The sequence below is a fragment of the Phoxinus phoxinus genome, assembly GCF_949152265.1.
Source record: "Phoxinus phoxinus genome assembly, chromosome: 9".
Classification (NCBI taxonomy): Eukaryota; Metazoa; Chordata; class Actinopteri; order Cypriniformes; family Leuciscidae; genus Phoxinus; species Phoxinus phoxinus.
In genome coordinates this window covers 31702499-31722096 of record NC_136884.1, presented here as the reverse complement: position 1 = coordinate 31722096, position 19598 = coordinate 31702499, and the positions used below count along the sequence as shown (strand labels likewise).

At 37.8% G+C, this 19598-nt stretch overlaps 1 protein-coding gene across 1 annotated transcript; it reads left to right on the top strand.

Annotated features, from left to right (window-relative positions):
• The first annotated feature begins 7270 nt into the window (after window positions 1-7270).
• LOC307004683 (uncharacterized protein) lies at window positions 7271-15147 on the top strand. The gene is made up of 14 exons (XM_079624080.1): window positions 7271-7282; window positions 8781-8894; window positions 9205-9367; window positions 9594-9786; window positions 10108-10186; window positions 10421-10482; window positions 10926-11034; window positions 11123-11178; window positions 11396-11507; window positions 11756-11817; window positions 12425-12536; window positions 12784-12845; window positions 14759-14835; window positions 15032-15147. The coding sequence occupies exons 2-13, from the start codon at window positions 8792-8794 to the stop codon at window positions 14831-14833; spliced, it is 1188 nt and encodes a 395-aa protein (XP_079480206.1). The 5' UTR covers window positions 7271-7282; window positions 8781-8791; the 3' UTR covers window positions 14834-14835; window positions 15032-15147.
• Window positions 15148-19598: the final 4451 nt, after the last annotated feature.

Sequence of the window (19598 nt, the reverse complement as noted above, 5' to 3'; positions counted from 1 at the left end):
TCTTACAAATTTTGTTTTAATGACAGTTACTGTACTTTGAAATGTGGAAATAAAACGTCAAATGTAAATTTGTCTGGTTTGATCAATCATTATCCTTGTTAAAACTGCATGCTATAAATATAAAAAATATATATTCAATAAGCGGCGGCAGATCGCTCAAACAGCGCTTGCCTCCGACGGGCCGCGGAAGGGCCGCCTTCGGTATAACGGTGTCGGAACGGCGGTTGGCCTGCGGGCCGGCCGCGGAACGAAGGCGGTAGGAAGGCGGCTGCCGCTTTTAAAAAGCGGCTGCCGCCAGCGGTGCGCCCGCAAACGTGTTTGCGATTACGCCATTCTGACGCTTCTACTGCCTCCGGAGCACCGCCGGTGGTCCGCCGACTCATTGCTATCTGGGTAAGTGGATGCGCCTTAAGAGAAATGCACCTTTCATACGGATTACATAATCAGAACAAAATGTAGCCTATTAGCTTTCGATTCGAATTTGTTCGTTTTAAAGTGGACATTTCAAGCTTTAGCCTACATAGGCATAGGCTATATTTTATTTCAGTTCTCGCGCTCCAGTTCACGGAGATCATGAAAGCGCGGCATGATTGTTTTATTTTATTTTACAAACGCACAACGTTTTCTTGTTATTGTGAGTTTACACAAATAAAAGTAGTTACGAATAATGTATTATTATTTTCTGTATGACCAGAAATTATAGAGTATTTTCACGGTTAAAAACAACTATAGAAGTTGTTTCACTGTTGATAGGAGTTCGCGCCCGCGCCTCCGTGCCATGCAGTGCGCGCTTCACACTCCCCGCCACAAACCCTTGGATATGCGTCAAAATCTTGTGTTTATTTGTGATAATCTTAGCCCTGTATTACTATTGTCTAATCCGTATTATGAATGACATTTGACGAATTGCTTTGTTCCTTTTTTGGATAAAAGCGTCTTCTAAATATGTAGCGCAACAGTTAAACACGAGTGCGTTCACACTGAAAAACAATGGAAAAGAGTGGGATGGAAAAACACGTTCTCCTAAAGCCAAAGAATGCTTTAATCAAGACATCTATTAAATTTTTTCACCGACGTCTGAGTGAACAAGATCATGCATTAAATGAGTGTCAAATGAGTTCTGAGATGCTGGTCCTCAGCAGTGTTACTCCATGCGGGATCGGCTTTTGCCTTTTGGTAGGCTATATACATTTCTTTTAGTTATAAAACCATATTCGACAACATATCAAAACGAAATAATCTTTAGAGTAATTTTATAAAGGTAGAAGGTGTTTTTAAAAACATGTTGAAAGTTATTTAAAGTAATGTCATCTTAAATGCCAATGTAGTGAAACAGCTGTCGTCAGGGGGTGCTGCAGCACCCTCAGCACCCCTACTTCCCGCGGCCATGCCCACAACATGACATCAACAGTAAACATGAGGACATAAAACACAATTTGTGGTCCAATAAGAGAAACGCCTGTTTTACACTGCAAAGCAGTAAAAGCTGTAAGCATTGTATTGATGATGTGGGAGCATAAAGGGTTTATTCACCTTAAAGGATTAGTTCACTTTTAAAATGAAAATTCTGTCATCATATACTCACCCTTAAGTTGTTTTAAACCTGTATGAATTTCTTTCCTCTGCTGAACACAAAGGAAGATATTTAGAAGAATGCCAGTAACCAGACAGTTTTTGGTTCCCAATGACTGCCATAGTAGGGAAAAAATATACTATGGCAGTCATTGGGAACCAAAAACTGTCTGGTTACTGACATTCTTCTAAATATCTTCCTTTGTGTTCAGCAGAGGAAAGAAATTCATACAGGTTTAAAACAACTTAAGGGTGAGTATATGATGACAGAATTTTCATTTTAAAAGTGAACTAATCCTTTAAGAGAGAGTGATTGACGTGTGATGCAATACTTTTTCCTTTTTTTCATAATTGTGAATGTCGAATGAAATGTATAGCTTGAAGCCCTTCTCCTTTTACTGTTGTTGATGTATGACTTCTGTGTGGATGACTAAACTCACTTTGTTAACTGCAATCCCAAGTGCATCTTGAATCGACTGACTGAAAAGCGCCATTGTTCCTTATTAACGCAACATGCTAATATTACTGGATGGAACAAAGGATGGAACAAAGCTGGCTCAGATTTTGGCGGAAATATGTCATCGCTACTTACGCATATACCCCAATCAGCATGAGCAGCGGAATAAAAATAGACTTGGCTCTGAAATGATGGCTGCACTGCTGCTTACGTATGCTATGTGATTGCTCTTAGGTGCCAACAAAATACATGTTGCTTACGCATTGCTTACACGTGCGGTGTGAAATGGGCACAACTCTCTGAAGGACAGTGGCTCTCTAGGAGCGGAATTAATTTACCCTGATTAAGACCATCATAGGTTACACACACACTTCACAATTACCATCTGTGATGTTTTACTCCCATCTCCACAGACGAGTGAGGCAGGTTCTTCAGTCTGCGAAGTTACCTGCGTAGATTAACAACAAAGTATACTTTAGTTATTAAATAACACAAATTCTCATCATGATTAAAGCTTATGTTTGAATAATTGTTTATAGCAAAATAACATTTAAGAAATAAGTGTTATCTATACCTGGTGTCTCCATGGCCATTCAGAATCCCCATGGTTATAACTGATTTCTTCCCCAGTACTAATGTCCTTTATAGCAAATAAACACAAATGGGGCTTTTTGTCCACTGTGATAATTTTCATTTAGCTGTTGGGGTTCATGTGATCATCATTCACAAGACGCCCTAAAGAGAAATTTTCTTTTGGCAGCATCAACCCTGAAACATTAAAAAACATAATGCTACTATAACTAAAGGTATAATAACAGACTAAATTACACAATACGTAAATGCAAGTCACTAGTTTACTATTACTGTTGCTATTACCTGCGGAAAATGCAGTTTGTATTTCTGGTTGACTTAGAACTCCATATATTTGTAAGACATTGTACATTAAATAAAGCCATATACATACCATAATTGTTTTCCATTAAAACTGAATTCAAATAAAAACACTTCGAGTGAATTGTCATATAATTTGAGTCTTCTTTCATATTCTTCTTTCTTTATGACCTCTCCTCAATATTCAATCAGAAAATCTCCTTTATGAAAGTGAGAAGTGGTGAACACTCCCCGACCTAACAAAGAATTAGTCTGATTAGTCAGAGAAAAGTTTTAACTAAAGATTTAGAGCAGGGTTGGAAATCCCTGACTTAAACATAGGTCTGTGTAATTTACCTTTGAATAAATTGATATATTTTGCTACAAATCCACCCTTGTCTTTACACATTGATGAATAATATACAGCCTACTTTTTCTTATTTTTTTTTACCTCTCCTGGGCCTTATTCCTGACATTTTCCACAAAGGTCCAGAAAAGCAAGTACCGTATTTTCCGGACTATAAGTCACACTTTTTTTCATAGTTTTGCTGGTCCTGCGACTTATAGTCAGGTGTGACTTATATATCAAAATTAATTCATACTGACTGAGATGAACCAAGAGAAAACATTACCGTCTACTAGGGCTGGTATGGGTTTTTTCTTACCGTGGTTGAAAAGCAAGAAATTCCCCCGGTAAATAAATAAACCGCTTTAAATAGCGGTTGAAATAGTACAATTTTCATCAGGCAGTAATTAAATTGTATTCCATATTCATGTTTATGTAGCGGAGCGGTACAAGAGCAAAGGGGCTCGTAAGGGTGTTTTACCACACTCTTAAAGGAGAACTCCGGTGCAAAATGAACCTTTGGTCTAATTACACATTGTTACCTAGTCAACCGTTATCTGAGATTTGTTTTCATGATTATCGAATGTAAATAGTTTTATCTCTAAAAACAGTTTAGCCTATAACGCTAGTATAACGCTAGTATATGGGGCGTAGAGTAATGACAAATAAAAATCGCTTGTTAATACCACTAACAAGGCTCAAAATAGCCCCACACTAACACGGTAGCATAATGAAGGTCCCTACCTTCAAACCGAAGCATTGAGAACTTTGACAGTGTCCAGACAGTTTAATAAGAAGATATTTTATACATACAGTCAACTTCACGTATATAAGCAGAATCCATCTTGGAAAAACAGACTCTATCAATCGATCTACGAACCACCGATCCAAATGCGCTGAACTGTGTAGAATCTCATATGGTCCAGCGCATTTGGATTGGTGGTTCGTAGATCGATTGATAGAGTCTGTTTTTCCAAGATGGATTCTGCTTGTATACGTGAAGTTGACTGTATGTATAAAATATCTTCTTATTAAACTGTCTGGACACTGTCAAAGTTCTCAATGCTTCGGTTTGCATGTAGGGACCCTCATTATGCTACCGTGTTAGTGTGGGGCTATTTTGAGCCTTGTTAGTGGTATTAACAAGCGATTTTTATTTGTCATTACTCCATGCCCCATATACTAGCGTTATACTAGCGTTATAGGCTAAACTGTTTTTAGAGATAAAACTATTTACATTCGATAATCATGAAAACAAATCTCAGATAACGGTTGACTAGGTAACAATGTGTAATTAGACCAAAGGTTCATTTTGCACCGGAGTTCTCCTTTAACACAAAAATAACAATGTATGATCGACTACGCCACCCCAGACCACTGGGGAAATAATAGCCCTAAGGGCACACAGGTTCGTCTTGAATGAGTGGGTGAGGAGACATGAGTCATAAAAATAGAAAAGTTTATTATGTTTGTCAATATTGACCAATAAATAGCTAAAAACTTCAAAGTGAAAAACTCTACATTGGCCATATAATAATATAAAAAAAACACCGTCAATCTGCATCTACTCACACACACACTATAAATCAATTCCAATTAAAGAAAACCAAATGACCAACAGGAGAGGTATCTGGAGGTCCGGGTCAGCTGCCAAATTGTAGAACGAACCCCCCCCCCCCCCCCACCCCACCCCCCACCCCCCACGATAGTCCACTACAAAAACCCAAATGCACACGTGAAAATTAGATGGCAGAAGGCGCACAGCACTAAAATGTGAACACACCACACAAATGGCAGCCTTGCATTCACCCTCCAGAAACCCCCAGCTCCTGTAACAGAAAAAAACACAAACAGGTAACTACAATCCAACAGAAACTCCAAAAAAATTAATAAAACAAAAATAACAAACGTTTAGAAGGTACAATACCCCCAAATAAGTAAAAAAACAATTTCACAAGATAAATCAAATAATTCAAAAAATTAAACCACTTAGCACAAAGTAACAAAAACAGGTTAAGAGTTTGAAATAAACCAAGTTCACTCCGGTTTACAGTGCTCAGTGAGGCACGGAATAAACGTAAACCAAGGAAAAACAAATAATCAAACATACAACCGCACGGTAGACACATGAGATGCTGATTCCAAGTTAGACCAATGGAATTCAATATGCGGCGGCCCGAGGAGACGTTCAGCCTGCCCGCGAAACCATGCACTACGCTCCGATAGCAACGTGCATCAAAACAATAGCTTGAGTTGCTATCGTGATAAAGGTCGAGGCAAAACAGACGACAAGATACATCCGTGCGGGTTCTTTTCTCATCGATTATCCCCTGCCGAACGTAACTATGACATTGGTAACCGTGAGTTGTTGGCAGTCAAGTTAGCGTTGGAGGAATGGCGCCATTGGTTAGAAGGGTCGGGGGTACCTTTTATCATCTGGACCGATCACAAGAACCTAGAATATATCAGAACTGCCAAAAGACTCAATTCCAGGCAGGCTCGGTGAGCTCTTTTTTTCGTCGTTTTGATTTTTCTCTTTCGTACCGCCCGGGTTCTAAAAACATCAGACCCGATTCTTTATCACGCATTTTTGACCGTTCCGAACGCCTGTTTACTCCCGAGTGCATTTACCAGAGAATCTAGTGCAGCCCTAGTTTCTCTTGATATCAGCATGTTCACAGCTTTTTTTTCTTTATTTTTTTTTTAGGTACCAGTCCTGCTAACTTTAACACGACCATGAGTATGGTAAAGTGAAAAATCAAACACCTTTGAAATGACAGGTGTGCACTGTTTCAGGAATGGCACAAAGGTGTGTGACTGGTTAAGTCTCTGTCTTTAGTTCAGTGTGTTAAATAATGTGCTTTATTTGCCATTTGTTGTGTATCTTTGGATTATGTTGTGTTGTAAATAAATCCAAACAATCAAAAAGCCATTATTTTTTTATCTCCTCATTCGTTGTGCAAGGTTCCTCATAATGACAGTGTCTGAGAGCTCCTAATAGGGCCATTATGGGAGGGTCTTTGTCTCTCTCAGGTGTGAAACACTCAATATTCATTAGTGGTTAACGCCTATTCGCATACAGCTTTCTTAAACAAGACATGTCATACAAATTTTAAATCAATATATTGTCTTATCTGAATGAGTATTCATGGTGATTTTCACATAGTTTTGGAGCAAATATTCTAGGCTACGTGATACAAGTCCTGTGAAGAAATAATCAGTTCGGGTTTCATGACCTCATTTCAGTGACTTTTTTGTGTGTCATTTTCACAAACCACGCATAAATGTTATTATCTCAAAACTACAAACTTTTACATACATGCTGCTGACATATTATTGTAGCAGAGTTTTTGCTGAATACAGTGTAATAAGACTTTAGCCATGAAAATGTCACAAGTAACAGACATAAGCACAAATGTTAGAGCATGTCAGAACACCTCCAGGACCCAGAAAACCCCTCAGACCCCAGAGGGTTAACATGACCATACTTATAGGCAAAATATAATTTATATCAAGTTTCTGTGGTTCCCAATCTGAATATCAGAAATAATTAACTATTTATTTGCACAGTCATTGTGTGTGTGTGTGTGTGTGTGTGTGTTTGTTTTGGGGCATAGAAGGACAGATTTCAAGACATTTCAAAGAGCTATAAGGACCCTCCGGTATAGGAGGACAGTTGGCTGTCCTCATAAAAATAAACCTTATAAAACCATTTCTTATCATGTTTTATTACCCAAAAAGTGGTTTTCTCAAAAGTCTTTGTGTACCAAAACCCTGACATATTTTGTATATTTGTGTGTCCGCCACTGCCCCCTATCGGATGTCGTGGTTCCTGCATGTTGCGACACACAGGCGCGGGAAATTATACACAAACGCGGGAGATTATACACAACGCGCGAAATTAGACACGAATTCAACACTGCGCATGCTCAGTTTGCACAACTCATTTTGATTGGCTGGATAGGAGAGAGCTACGTCTGTCATCAGCTGATTCATTTTCCCGGGAGATCTGGATATATGCACGTTGTGGAGAGCAGGTAAGAAATCAATAAAAAAACGTTTTAATAGGTTCCAATGACAAGTATGGTTATAGTTATGGTTATTGTTATGGTATTTAGCAGACGCTTTTGACTAAAGCAACATACAAATAACGACAATAAAAAGTTAAACTTAACAGTTACGGGTAATGACCGTGACCCAATACTACGCTATCACGGCCTTTTCAACTTTGACAAATTAAAAAATAATACAAGTTTAATCGATTTGTTTTAAATATCCATGAAATAAAGACAGCTTAAAAGCACAATTAATTGTATTGTGCCATCGCAGGCTAGCCTATGTATTTATTTTATCTTATGACAATCGACCTTATGTTTTGATATTTTTTACATGCATTTTGTATACAATAGTTTTAATTAGAACTATGTTATAGTTTTCACATATTAGCAGTATTTTAGTCCCTCTTTTCACTGAGATTGTTTCAAATTAGATTTTTTTTTTCAATCTTATATGTTTCATTCAGATGACCAAGAACATACACATTTTGGAGGATGATCACGTCAATGAAGAAAATATATATATTTTTACAAGAGAGATATTAAAAGAAGGGCTTTGTCCAAAATACAATATAGATAGGGTTACAATGGAAAACTTGGAAGGCCATTACAAATATATTTTTTATGAAATGAATGACACTAACAGGATTGACGTCACAGTAATAGGACTGACAGGATGACATGACACATTCTTCATTCTTCATGACAATCACATTCTTTAATTGTACAAACATCAATATAAATTAAAGTTGTTAATAGTATTGTAATAATATTTGAGTTAATAGTGGTGGGCCTGTATGTTGCTATATTCTAAACGTGGCATTGTAGCAATTTATAGGAATAATTCAATTGGATGTGATTATTTGCAGTGCTGAGTTGTATCCAATGTATAGTCTGCTACCCCTGTGTCTCTAATAAGGTTGTGTCTGCAGGTCGTGGTATCTTCACTTTAGCGGTTTTCAACCAAGGAGACTTTGTGGTGGAGTATAGAGGGGAGCTCATTGATGCAGCTGAAGCTGAACATAGACGTACACTGTACCACAATGCATGTTCGATCTTTATGTTTGATTTCATATGGAAGCGGAAGACATGGTGGTAAGTTCAGAATTAGGTTAGGCCTTAGTTCAATTAGGACATTTAAGTAGCTTTTATAAACGTGCCTTAGAAAAATGCATTACTGGTGTGCATCTTGAGACAAAACAATGACACTGACATATTTTAAGATCTGTCAGTGCAAGTTGCTTTCAGTTAAAACAGCTCAGACATGCATTTTAGTCTGGGACTAGGTTAAGCATTGTCTGTGAAACTGGGGGCTAATGTTCTGTTTGTCTGTGTATGTCCCCTCACAGAACTTCAAATAAATTGATATACTGACAGGAAATCTTATTTGAATGTTATGAAAGCATAGAACTCAATGGTATTAGTGAGATGAAAAGTAGTGAATTTGTGTTGTTTACATTTTTGTTTTTAATTTCCTTAGCAAATTCTGTCATGCCCCGTAGAACTACTCCCCTTCAGGATGCCACTGATCACATCCTTGCAGGAAGAGACAAGAGTTCAATGTTAGAGATAAAATACATTAATCCAGTGAAAGGTGAGTGGCTTTGACACACTGTGGGCTCGACTGAGGGGTTACACGGCTATGGTTCTTGAGTTGATATTATGACCAGTGGTTTTCAGTCTATGGCTATTAATTGTACAAACATCAATATAAATTAAAGTTGTTAATAGTATTGTAATAATATTTGAGTTAATAGTGGTGGGCCTGTATGTTGCTATATTTTAAACGTGGCATTGTAGCAATTTATAGGAATAATTCAATTGGATGTGATTATTTGCAGTGCTGAGTTGTATCCAATGTATAGTCTGCTACCCCTGTGTCTCTAATAAGGTTGTGTCTGCAGGTCGTGGTATCTTCACTTTAGCGGTTTTCAACCAAGGAGACTTTGTGGTGGAGTATAGAGGGGAGCTCATTGATGCAGCTGAAGCTGACCATAGACGTACACTGTACCACAATGCATGTTCGATCTTTATGTTTGATTTCATATGGAAGCGGAAGACATGGTGGTAAGTTCAGAATGACTAATATGTTTAGATTTCTAAAGTGAGAAGTGTAGGATTTCTGAAGTAAAGATCTCATGTTGTACTTTAACTTATCAACTGTGCATCGAACAACTAGGCCTATACTTGTATTGGATGTTGGCATTAGTGTAGTTGCTTACAAATTAAAGTACAATTAAAAAGTGTGTTACTATATACGTCTGTTTAGTGCATGATGTCTGTAAATTTGCAGTATTGATGGAGCACTTGAAGATTCGTCATTTGGCCGACTCGTGAACGATGAACACAAGGCACCAAATTGCAAAATGAAGCTGATCGAAGCAGATGGGAAGCCACATCTCTGCCTTTTTGCACTGAAGGAAATTACGGCAGGAACTGAAATCACGTATGACTATGGGGGAAAAGAGTGGCCCTGGCGTAAAGAGGTTGGTCATTTTTATTATTTTTTTTCAATGAATTGGTGTTAAGGTTTAAAGCCTATATTTTGACATCTTGATAACAATGAAATCATCTCTGTCTTAAAAGCTACTGTGTGTTAAGCTGTGTCAGCTTCATGATGGCACAGAGATTACACAATACCTATCGCTTGTTAGTGCCAACAATTATAACCAAAAAAAAGAAGTCACTGCTTGGTGGTATTCAATCCGGTTTTCAGTTAATCTTGTGAGGTTAATCTTGAACTTGCATGACTCTCCCAGGTGATGCCAGCAAGCTTATCTGTATGTTTTGTCCTGAATGTTTTGTAGATTCCCCCTACTGTTACAAGCACTGCTGCCCAAGAGTCTATTAAAGACCAAACCATGTCATCCACAGTCTTTATTAAAGGTCAGTGACTGTTTGACTTGATGTTTTATCTAATTGTCAATGGTGTGCTGTAGATGAGTGAGAAACTTTTATGCCACATGTGGCCATGTTTACTGAGATGGTTTACATTAGTGATGGTGGGCATATAAACGTATTGTGTCTATGAAGGATGTGAACCAATGATAGTGTGGTTGCTTCTAGAGAGATGCACAACCCCACCCTGGCCTTCCTCATATTCTCTCCTGTATTCTACAGAGACCAGTGAGAGACCAGAAGTCCAGTCCTGCAATATGACTTTGGGCAGTTCTGCTTGTGAGGTTAGGTTGAATACGTCTGTCTGTTAAAGCAATAAGTCCCTTTGTTTTAAAATGGCTAAGGAAAGTAGTAGTTCACAACGCAAAGCATCACCACGTACACCTGGCATAGTTTTATTGAATTAGGGCACGGCAAAATTTTGTGAATTATTCGTAAATAACAATTCTTCCGCAAAAGTAATTTCCTGTAGCTGAATTGTTGGCAAGTAATTCACAAATGCAGACAGCGTAACCTTTCTAAGGTGTACTAACGTAGAACAAAATGCAGCCAGAGATGTGACATTACGGGAATTTTACAAAAGGATCAAATGTGATCCAGCCAATCATATTCAAGGGTCAGACCATTTTAAATTGTTACTCTGCCTTAGTCAGTTCAACTGTACAATAACACAATTGTGTAGTGATGTCCAAGTTCACATGTGCATTTTTCTGTTTAACTTGTTTAGACACAGCGCAGTGGTGCAAGCTTCCCTTCTGGCCAACACTCCGTTGCAGAGCTTGGTGACCACGGCCATGACTTGGAACCCAATGTTTTCTCTGCAGACTTATTCAGAGGTGAGTCCCTGCTTGAATGAGCAATGACTGTTAAATACTAGGGTCTTGCAAAGCACTGTGCCTTCATGTCCTGTGTTCTCTTCAACAGACACCGCATTGAGAGCAGAGTGTCAGTCATCCAGTCCCACAACAGCAGAGCATGAGGTTAGTTTGAATTCAGCTGTTTATTTCGGGATGTATGAATTTTTAGAAATGAGGTAGTTACGTAAGCAACATATTTATCAATGAATTACAATTATACTGCAGATACAGTCTGAAAATCTTTGTCGGTACAGATAGTCATCTTTAAACATTTTGTTCCCCTGTCTACATCATTTTGAGTGTCATAAACCTAAAGGTTTGAGTGGGGTTCTTTTTTTAGGTGCACTGTGTCAGAGGTCAATTGGACACTTCTACGAAAGAGGGGATTAGTGAAGTTGGAGTCCAGCACCAGGAGGTGTCACCCCCTATGTTCTCAACAGACCTTGCCAGTGGTCAGTTATAGTTTTGAGTAAATATTGGTAACTTTTGGCAATGCATGTCATGTCTGCTTAAGGGTTTGTAGCATGATAAACATGTGGCAATATCAGGCCATTTTTAGATAATTTATTTTCTTGTCTTGATGTATATTTTGAGTAGAATTTTGTCTGTCAGGCATGTGAGTTGAGTATGTTATGCCTATATGTAGTTTTATGACTTGAGGAAAGCCAAGCACTGAATCTCCCTGTGTTCCCTTGTACAGAGACCGAATCGAGATCAGGCTGTCAGTCATCCAGAGCCACACCAAACGACTCTGCTTGTGAGGTGAGTTTGAATTCATCTGTGTTCTGAAATTGACCAATGGTCAGAAGTACTGTGATGTTCCATGGAACACAATTTTCGGTGTTTTAGTAAACATGTTGCACGGCGGAAACGTCCTCTATTCAGTATGGATGGTCTTTACTAACCTCGGTGTCCCCCCAACACTGTTGTTTTTCTGAGTGTGCCACACACTGGGAGTTCAATAGTGGCAGTCTTAGAGTTTGAGCATGGATGTCATTAAGAGTCCAAAGGACAGTGTCCTTGCATACCTTGAGTTTGTCTGTGTTACAAACTGTCCTCACATAACATGAATATTCCTCTGTGTCACACAGATGTAGAAACTAGCATGTGCTTGTAAAGTGGCTAGTTAAGGAAGAGCGTTTCTCTCCTTAATACACATTCTTAGTTGTGGCATCTATGTGTACCAATATGGTGCTTTGTCAGCTGTTTCCTGCGGCTTGATGCTGAAATTTGTTGTGCAGTGACATGCCTCCCTTATACAAAATGGTTGCTAAATCTTGTTAAATATTCTGTCTTTGCACATATGTAGTATTATCATCTGTACCAGTTGATGCCTATTCATCTTTGCTTATTGCTGTTCTTTTTTTAGGTGCACTGTGTCAGAGGTCAATTGGACACTTCTACGAAAGAGGGGATTAGTGAAGTTGGAGTCCAGCACCAGGAGGTGTCACCCCCTATGTTCTCAACAGACCTTGCCAGTGGTCAGTTATAGTTTTGAGTAAATATTGGTAACTTTTGGCAATGCATGTCATGTCTGCTAAGGGTTTGTGGCATGAAAAACATGTGGCAATATCAGGCCATTTTTAGATGATTTATTTTCTTGTCTTGATGTATATTTTGAGTAGAATTTTGTCTGTCAGGCATGTGAGTTGAGTATGTTATGCCTATATGTAGTTTTATGACTTGAGGAAAGCCAAGCACTGAATCTCCCTGTGTTCCCTTGTACAGAGACCGAATCGAGATCAGGCTGTCAGTCATCCAGAGCCACACCAAACGACTCTGCTTGTGAGGTGAGTTTGAATTCATCTGTGTTCTGAAATTGACCAATGGTCAGAAGTACTGTGATGTTCCATGGAACACAATTTTCAGTGTTTTAGTAAACATGTTGCACGGCGGAAACGTCCTCTATTCAGTATGGATGGTCTTTACTAACCTCGGTGTCCCCCCAACACTGGTGTTTTTCTGAGTGTGCCACACACTGGCAGTTCAATAGTGGAAGTGTTAGAGTTTGAGCATGGATGTCATTAAGAGTCCAAAGGACAGTGTCCTTGCATACCTTGAGTTTGTCTGTGTTACAAACATGTGCACAGATTTTTACCCTTTTTTTCACAAAATTACTTTAGTTTCTTTGAATTGTTTTTACTTGTCTTGCTTTACTTAAATAGATAGTCCTGGGTTAATCAACCTTTTTCTTTTTAGAAATGTCAGGATAAATCTAAATTTGACTTTGGACAAAGGTTCAGAAACTAGATGTGTTGTGTTTTAACCCCCTGGGGTCGGCAATCACGCCGGCGTGATCTGCTCGCTTTTTTTCTTATCAGTGCAAAAGAGATTCAAAATACTTTGTTGGTTTTGATCTTACATTTAAGTGTTTTACATCATTCGATCCAGTTAAGTTTCTATTTTTTTTGTGTATACTCACAATAAAAACAAAGTGTTGTGTCTTTCGCCAAATAAAGAAAAATAAACATGATGCGAGTTCTGCATTCTCTCTGTCAGGGAAGTCCATTCTGAAACGCGTCCGAAAATGAACTGTAACTCAGCGAATACTTGTCACTCAGGAACGAGACATTTGTCTTTATGAAGCTAGAATTCTCTTCTTTTAAATGAAGTAATTTATATTAAAAAACATTATTCTTTATAACATTATTCTATACACATATTCTTAGTTTATGTAATCCGTTTGAAACCAAGGAGAGGCGCAGTTTTTCGTTCCTTCTTCATTATTTTTAATGAGCTGATGCAGCCACGCCCCCCGGCGCTATTCACATGCTAATAGTTGAGGTGATCTATACGCATCGCACACGCCCTCCGATCAATGCCATGATGACAACACGCAGTATCTCGTCAGATTCACGGATAGTTCATCGCGTTTTGAGGATGGCACGGATAGTTCATCGCGTTTTGAGGATGGCACGGATAGTTCATCGCGTTTTGAGGATGGCACGCTTCTCTGGTAAAGTCGTCCTCCAGATGATTATGGACAGCGAGGAAGAATTCACCTTTTCCTCAGAGAAACGGTTGCATCTCAGACGGAGAACGGCTGCATTTTCAAGAGCGAATTGATCCCACAGAGGATACAAGTTCGAGTAAGTTGTTTAGTGTTTATATAATTCTTTTCTGATTAAGTAGAACTCATGTGAATTTTCAGACTGTATTTTGCTTAGTTTTGGTTAGCTTTTGACATCTTACAGGAAAGATTGCCTTACAATATCCCTAATATTCGTATATGGTCGTGTTTCAATGTGATATTACTCTCTAAACATATTTGTATTATATTTCAATCCGTTTTGATTAGCTTATGACACTGATTATCATGCTAAAAATACTGACTTTTGCGAATATCTGCTTAGGTGTAAATATGATTTCGTGCAAATATATTTCAGCCTCCGGTAAAATGTGATACTGTCTAAATACTAGACATTATATTTTTATATATAAATGTTCGGTTTTGGTTAGCCTATGACACACGCTAAAATATTGCCACAGATGATTGTGAATGCAGGTGTAAATGTTTGAAATGCTCTAAATGCGTGCGCAGATAATGGCCATCAACAGCTCGCGATCTATGGCCCATAAATAGATATTTCTCCGTCCTATGGCCCATCAACAGATATATAGACTACATGCATTGTGCGTCCATACCCATTAATCGCCCATCTTTGGATAATGTATCCTAACACAGTTGTTTTTATTTTTTTAGGAATGTGTTTGCATCACGATCTCCTTCTCCAGCAGAGGGACACGCAGGTGTCGTTCAGTTCTCAATCGAGAATGATAGTAAGTGCACAGAAGTAATATTTTACTGATGAAATGTAATTGTGTTTACAATATACATAATATACTCGTCATAATATACAAGTAGGGCCTACCTATTCTTGTGTGAAATTACAAAATCAGTTGTCTTTTTCTTAATCCATGGCCATAGTGATTGATAGCGATAATAATACAGTTTCTTTGATTGTGTTATCAACAGATGTGACAATGAACATGTCCAAGCACCGGTCTTGAAGAGAGCCATGGCAAACAAGCAACAGGTCCAAGTCCACCCTGTCATGGAAAACCGAGACTGATGTGGACATGGTTGCACAGACTGCATGATTCCTGCCCGCACAGGAAACTGGACCGCAAGTGACCTCTGTTTACTCACATTCGCCCATGAGTCTGTTTGTAACAGTATACACTACCTTTCTTTCTTTTTTTTAAAGGATGTGTTAAGTTATATTGTTAGGAAAGATTTCTATTTTGAATAAATGCTTTTCTTTTTAATCAGTGAATCCTGAAAAAAATATCAAAGGTTATAAAAAAATATTAAGCAGCACAACGGTTTCCAACATTGATAATACCTGATTATCAGATCATGATATTATACTGATTTCTGAAGGATCATGTGACACTGAAGACTGGAGTAAGGATGCTGAAAATTCAGCTTTGATCAAAGAAATAAATTATATTTTAAAGTATATTAAAATAGAAAATCATTATTTTAAATTGTAATAATATTTCACAATATTACTGTTGTTTCTGTATTTTTTATCAATTAAATGCAGCCATCTTCCAAAAATATTAAAAATATTAAAAATGGTAATGTGTCCAAACGTTTGACTGGTACTATATGTTTATATATGTACGGTAGCACTGTGGTCTTGTGAGGCACAACATTTAGTTCCTCCACATAGAGGAATTACAATAAAAACAGATTTAAAAAACAAAACCTTTGAATGTCCTCTCATTCTCAGATTCTCCTCTCTGCCTCACAGCACTGTGATGGGGCATTAGCCATGGATGGGGGAGTGTCTATTGTCTCCCCTCATTCATATTCATGGCCATCAACACCCCTACGCATAAAGCAGTACTGGCACAAAAACTGACTTGCAAAGTTTAAATCATTATATTGTTGTTTTGTGAAAGAGTGATCAGAATGATTTTCACATCATTCTGTAGTAAACATTCTAGCCTACAAGAATGGTAACTCAAAAGTCTTGTGCCAAACTATTCAGTATGAGTTATATGAGCTCATTGCAGTGACACATTTTTTCCCAAAACGTACTAACCACGCATAATATTTTTTTTCTATAAAATGCAAACATGTAACTTCCATTTTGCTCACATATTATTGTAGCAGAGTTTGTGCTGCAATACAGCATAATTATGTGTTGGCCAAAGGTATGTTGTAAGTAGATGAAATAAGCACAAATGTCAGGGCATGTCAAAACCTCTCAAGGGCCCCAAAAACCCCTCAGACCCCAGGGGGTTAAGAGGCGTTTTGCATGCCTTAACTACCTGAGAGCGGAACCACAGAAAGCATGCAACATAACCCTTGCCTGTATTGTCCTGCACAATATTGCTACTAAGCGCAATGTCCCTCTCTGTGCTGACAATGATGCACCTGAGCCCCTTGGAGACCCTAACCAACCTCCTGCATTCTGCCAGAACGAGCAAACAGGACGTGCAAGAAGGGACGCAATAGTTAGACACTATTTCTGATTTGGATTTCAAAAATCAGTGATTGGCATTCTTTGCATTTTTTGGGTTATTCTGTAATCATTGCATGCATCACTAATAAATATTATAAAAACAAAAATATTTTCGATTGTGATGAAAATATATATCAATTAGTGACAGAATAAAATGTATTGTTTTTGGTCAATTTTGACAGCTGTTTGGGGGATTTTTTTATGAGGCTAAACTCTTTCTACTTTGCTGTGTAGGCCTATACTGAAAGGCTGAATACGTTAAAGCCTACCTAATCACTGTAGCCTGCTGGATGAATAAATAAAATTAAAACCTTATGAATAAATAGGATATCTTGTAAGATACTGCATGGTCCAAATATAGTATTATTTGATACATTTTTAAAGTTTTCATTACATTTTGGGCATGAAATCCACGCTGAATCCACCCTTGATTAAACCGGATTATCAGTTTAATCCAGATTTTTTGGATCAAAGTTATCCAAATCCTACAAAAAAGTTCTGAAAAACCCAAACTAAAGGTTTGATCCAGATCAAAACCAAGATTGGATTACATGATCTAATCCGATTATGTAATCCGTGTTTTCTTTTGAAAAACCCATTTTCAAGATTTGATCCAATCCGTTATCCAAAATCCTTGAGGATTACTTTTGAAAAACCGGGCCCAGAGGATTCCTTGAATCTACTTCAACAGGACAAGAAAATGTACTTTTCAATAAAATACTTTTTCATTTATCCAAACAATGTAATATAAACAGTTTGAACAGTTTTCCTTTAATAATCAAATTGACCCCTGTACACTGTTGACCCCTTAATCAATCCTTAAAGCTACACTGTGTAGGAATTACTCCCATCTAGCGGCGAAATTGTATATGACTACCAACTGAATATTACTTTCTAGCCCCTCCTATTCTGCGGACGTTTTATTTCAAATCTGCAGAGTCGCGAGTAATCTCCCCCTTACATTCGTCACGGTGCCACTGAGTGTAAAAACGCGAAAAGCTAAGGTTGAATTTCCAGGTATGTCCCTCTTTGGCTAATGTATTTTCAAGATGGAGGCGCAACATGGCTTCCGCCATTCGAGCAGCTCACCCGTATGTATTATAAATGGCAGATTCTACGCTTACGGGAATACTTGATTAGTTATACACTAATGAGTACATATAAATTTGAAAGAACAAAGTGTATTTTGCTAAGAAACAACTTAAATAATTACACAATGTAGCTTAAAACACCACCAGCCCGGTCCCTAACCTTACCTGTATCATACCTCAATAACAGCAAGAGTGTTTTGGAATTGAACATGAAGTACATTGTATTAAACAACTATTTTTATTATTTTGATGCATGTACACAGTTAAAGACACCTAATATAAAGTAAATCATCAAGTAAGTCATTCTTATATTGTTCAATTTTCTGTTGAACATGCAGATCACTCATAGCTAGCAAACTGCATTTGTAAATGCAAAAAAAAAGTGCATTGAATTTAAAGTTTAATAACGTGTAAACATTTGAATTTACATAAAATAACACCCTGTTGATCATTATGTAATGTTTATTAAGTTCAATAGTAAACTTTAACAAGATTATCTCATATTTCTAGCTATGTGATGGGGAGGCAGAGGCTGTCACACAGCTATGACACACAGCAGACAGATATATATATATATATATATATATATATATATATATATATTCAATAAATAGCCTATAAATATTTGTTGTGGATGCAATGCTTTCGAACACTTTTCCTTTGGCATGCTGTGTTTTAATGTTTTAACTACAGAGATGATTGAGTAAGGAATAATTGACGACAGGCCGTTGAATTATTATAAAAATAATGCACACCCGAGGTGGTAATGCGGTCACGACGCGAAGCGGAGTCAATTATTCCGCTTATACTACAGTTACCACACCTCGAAATATTGTTCAGATGATGTATTTCAAGACGTTTGTAAAGTTTTTGTTATTAAAACGCTCTAGTATGTAGGACTAATTCCTTGCGCATCTAAACCCATGCTCCGTTGCTAATTCCAGAATGTCATTTTAGAGTTAGTAACGGAGGTTTGAGCCGCTGATAGCAGAGTAATGCTGGACACACACTTAACGACTAGAAACATTCTCTGACTGTGAATGTAGCAGATTTTAAACACCTGTGAACACAGACTGAACGCGCTGAAAACGCGTGCATGATCAGTCATAACATAAGTATCAAATTACATTCATAACCGGCCTTAGAGAGAAGCATGTGCGTCAATATTATTATTTATTTATTAATTCAATTCGTTTTAATTAATTCGTTCATTCTTTTTTTCTATTAGTGACAGTAGACTAGACTAATAAATGAAACACAAAGCCCTTTTAACAAGTATAGGCCTATCAATTTTATTTATGTGTTATATTATCTTCAATAATTACGAAAACCCGTGCAACAGGACTATCAATTTATTTAAATATTCAGTTTAATTTTCTATTGATTATGAATAGGCATACTTGCCAACCTTGAGACCTCAGAATTAGGGAGATATTCGGAGATATTAACTAAATGAGCCTACAATAGCAGACATAAGCCCTTGAAATAAAAAAATGGCCATGTTTTATAAAAAGGTTGACAAAACTAAATAAAAACATAGAAATTATGTAAGATAACGTTAATTTAGTTGTAGATTACATTCTCATATCCATTTTTTTTTTTTCTAATGTCACAAGCAATAATCTGTTTTACTGCTTTGCACGATTCTTTTGTAGTGTGGTTTTGGTGTAAGCCTACTTAAGTGTACTAAAATAAACATTCACGAGTGTACCTGACTTCTTCTCACCGCTGATTCCTGATGGTTTAGAGGACAATTACACCGAGTCGCACCCTGTCTTTTCAAAGAATAGTACACCGGCGAGCGCGAAGTATAAATGCCTCGTGGGGAGGCGCGCGCACAGCGGAGGCTCGCAAACCCATAGACGGCTCTGACACAGTACGCTCTGACAGCGCATAGACTGCTTCTTTTTCCGTTCTGATTGCCGCGCTTGACTTCTAGGTGTGTAACCTTTATTATTGTTCGGTCTGAAACTGC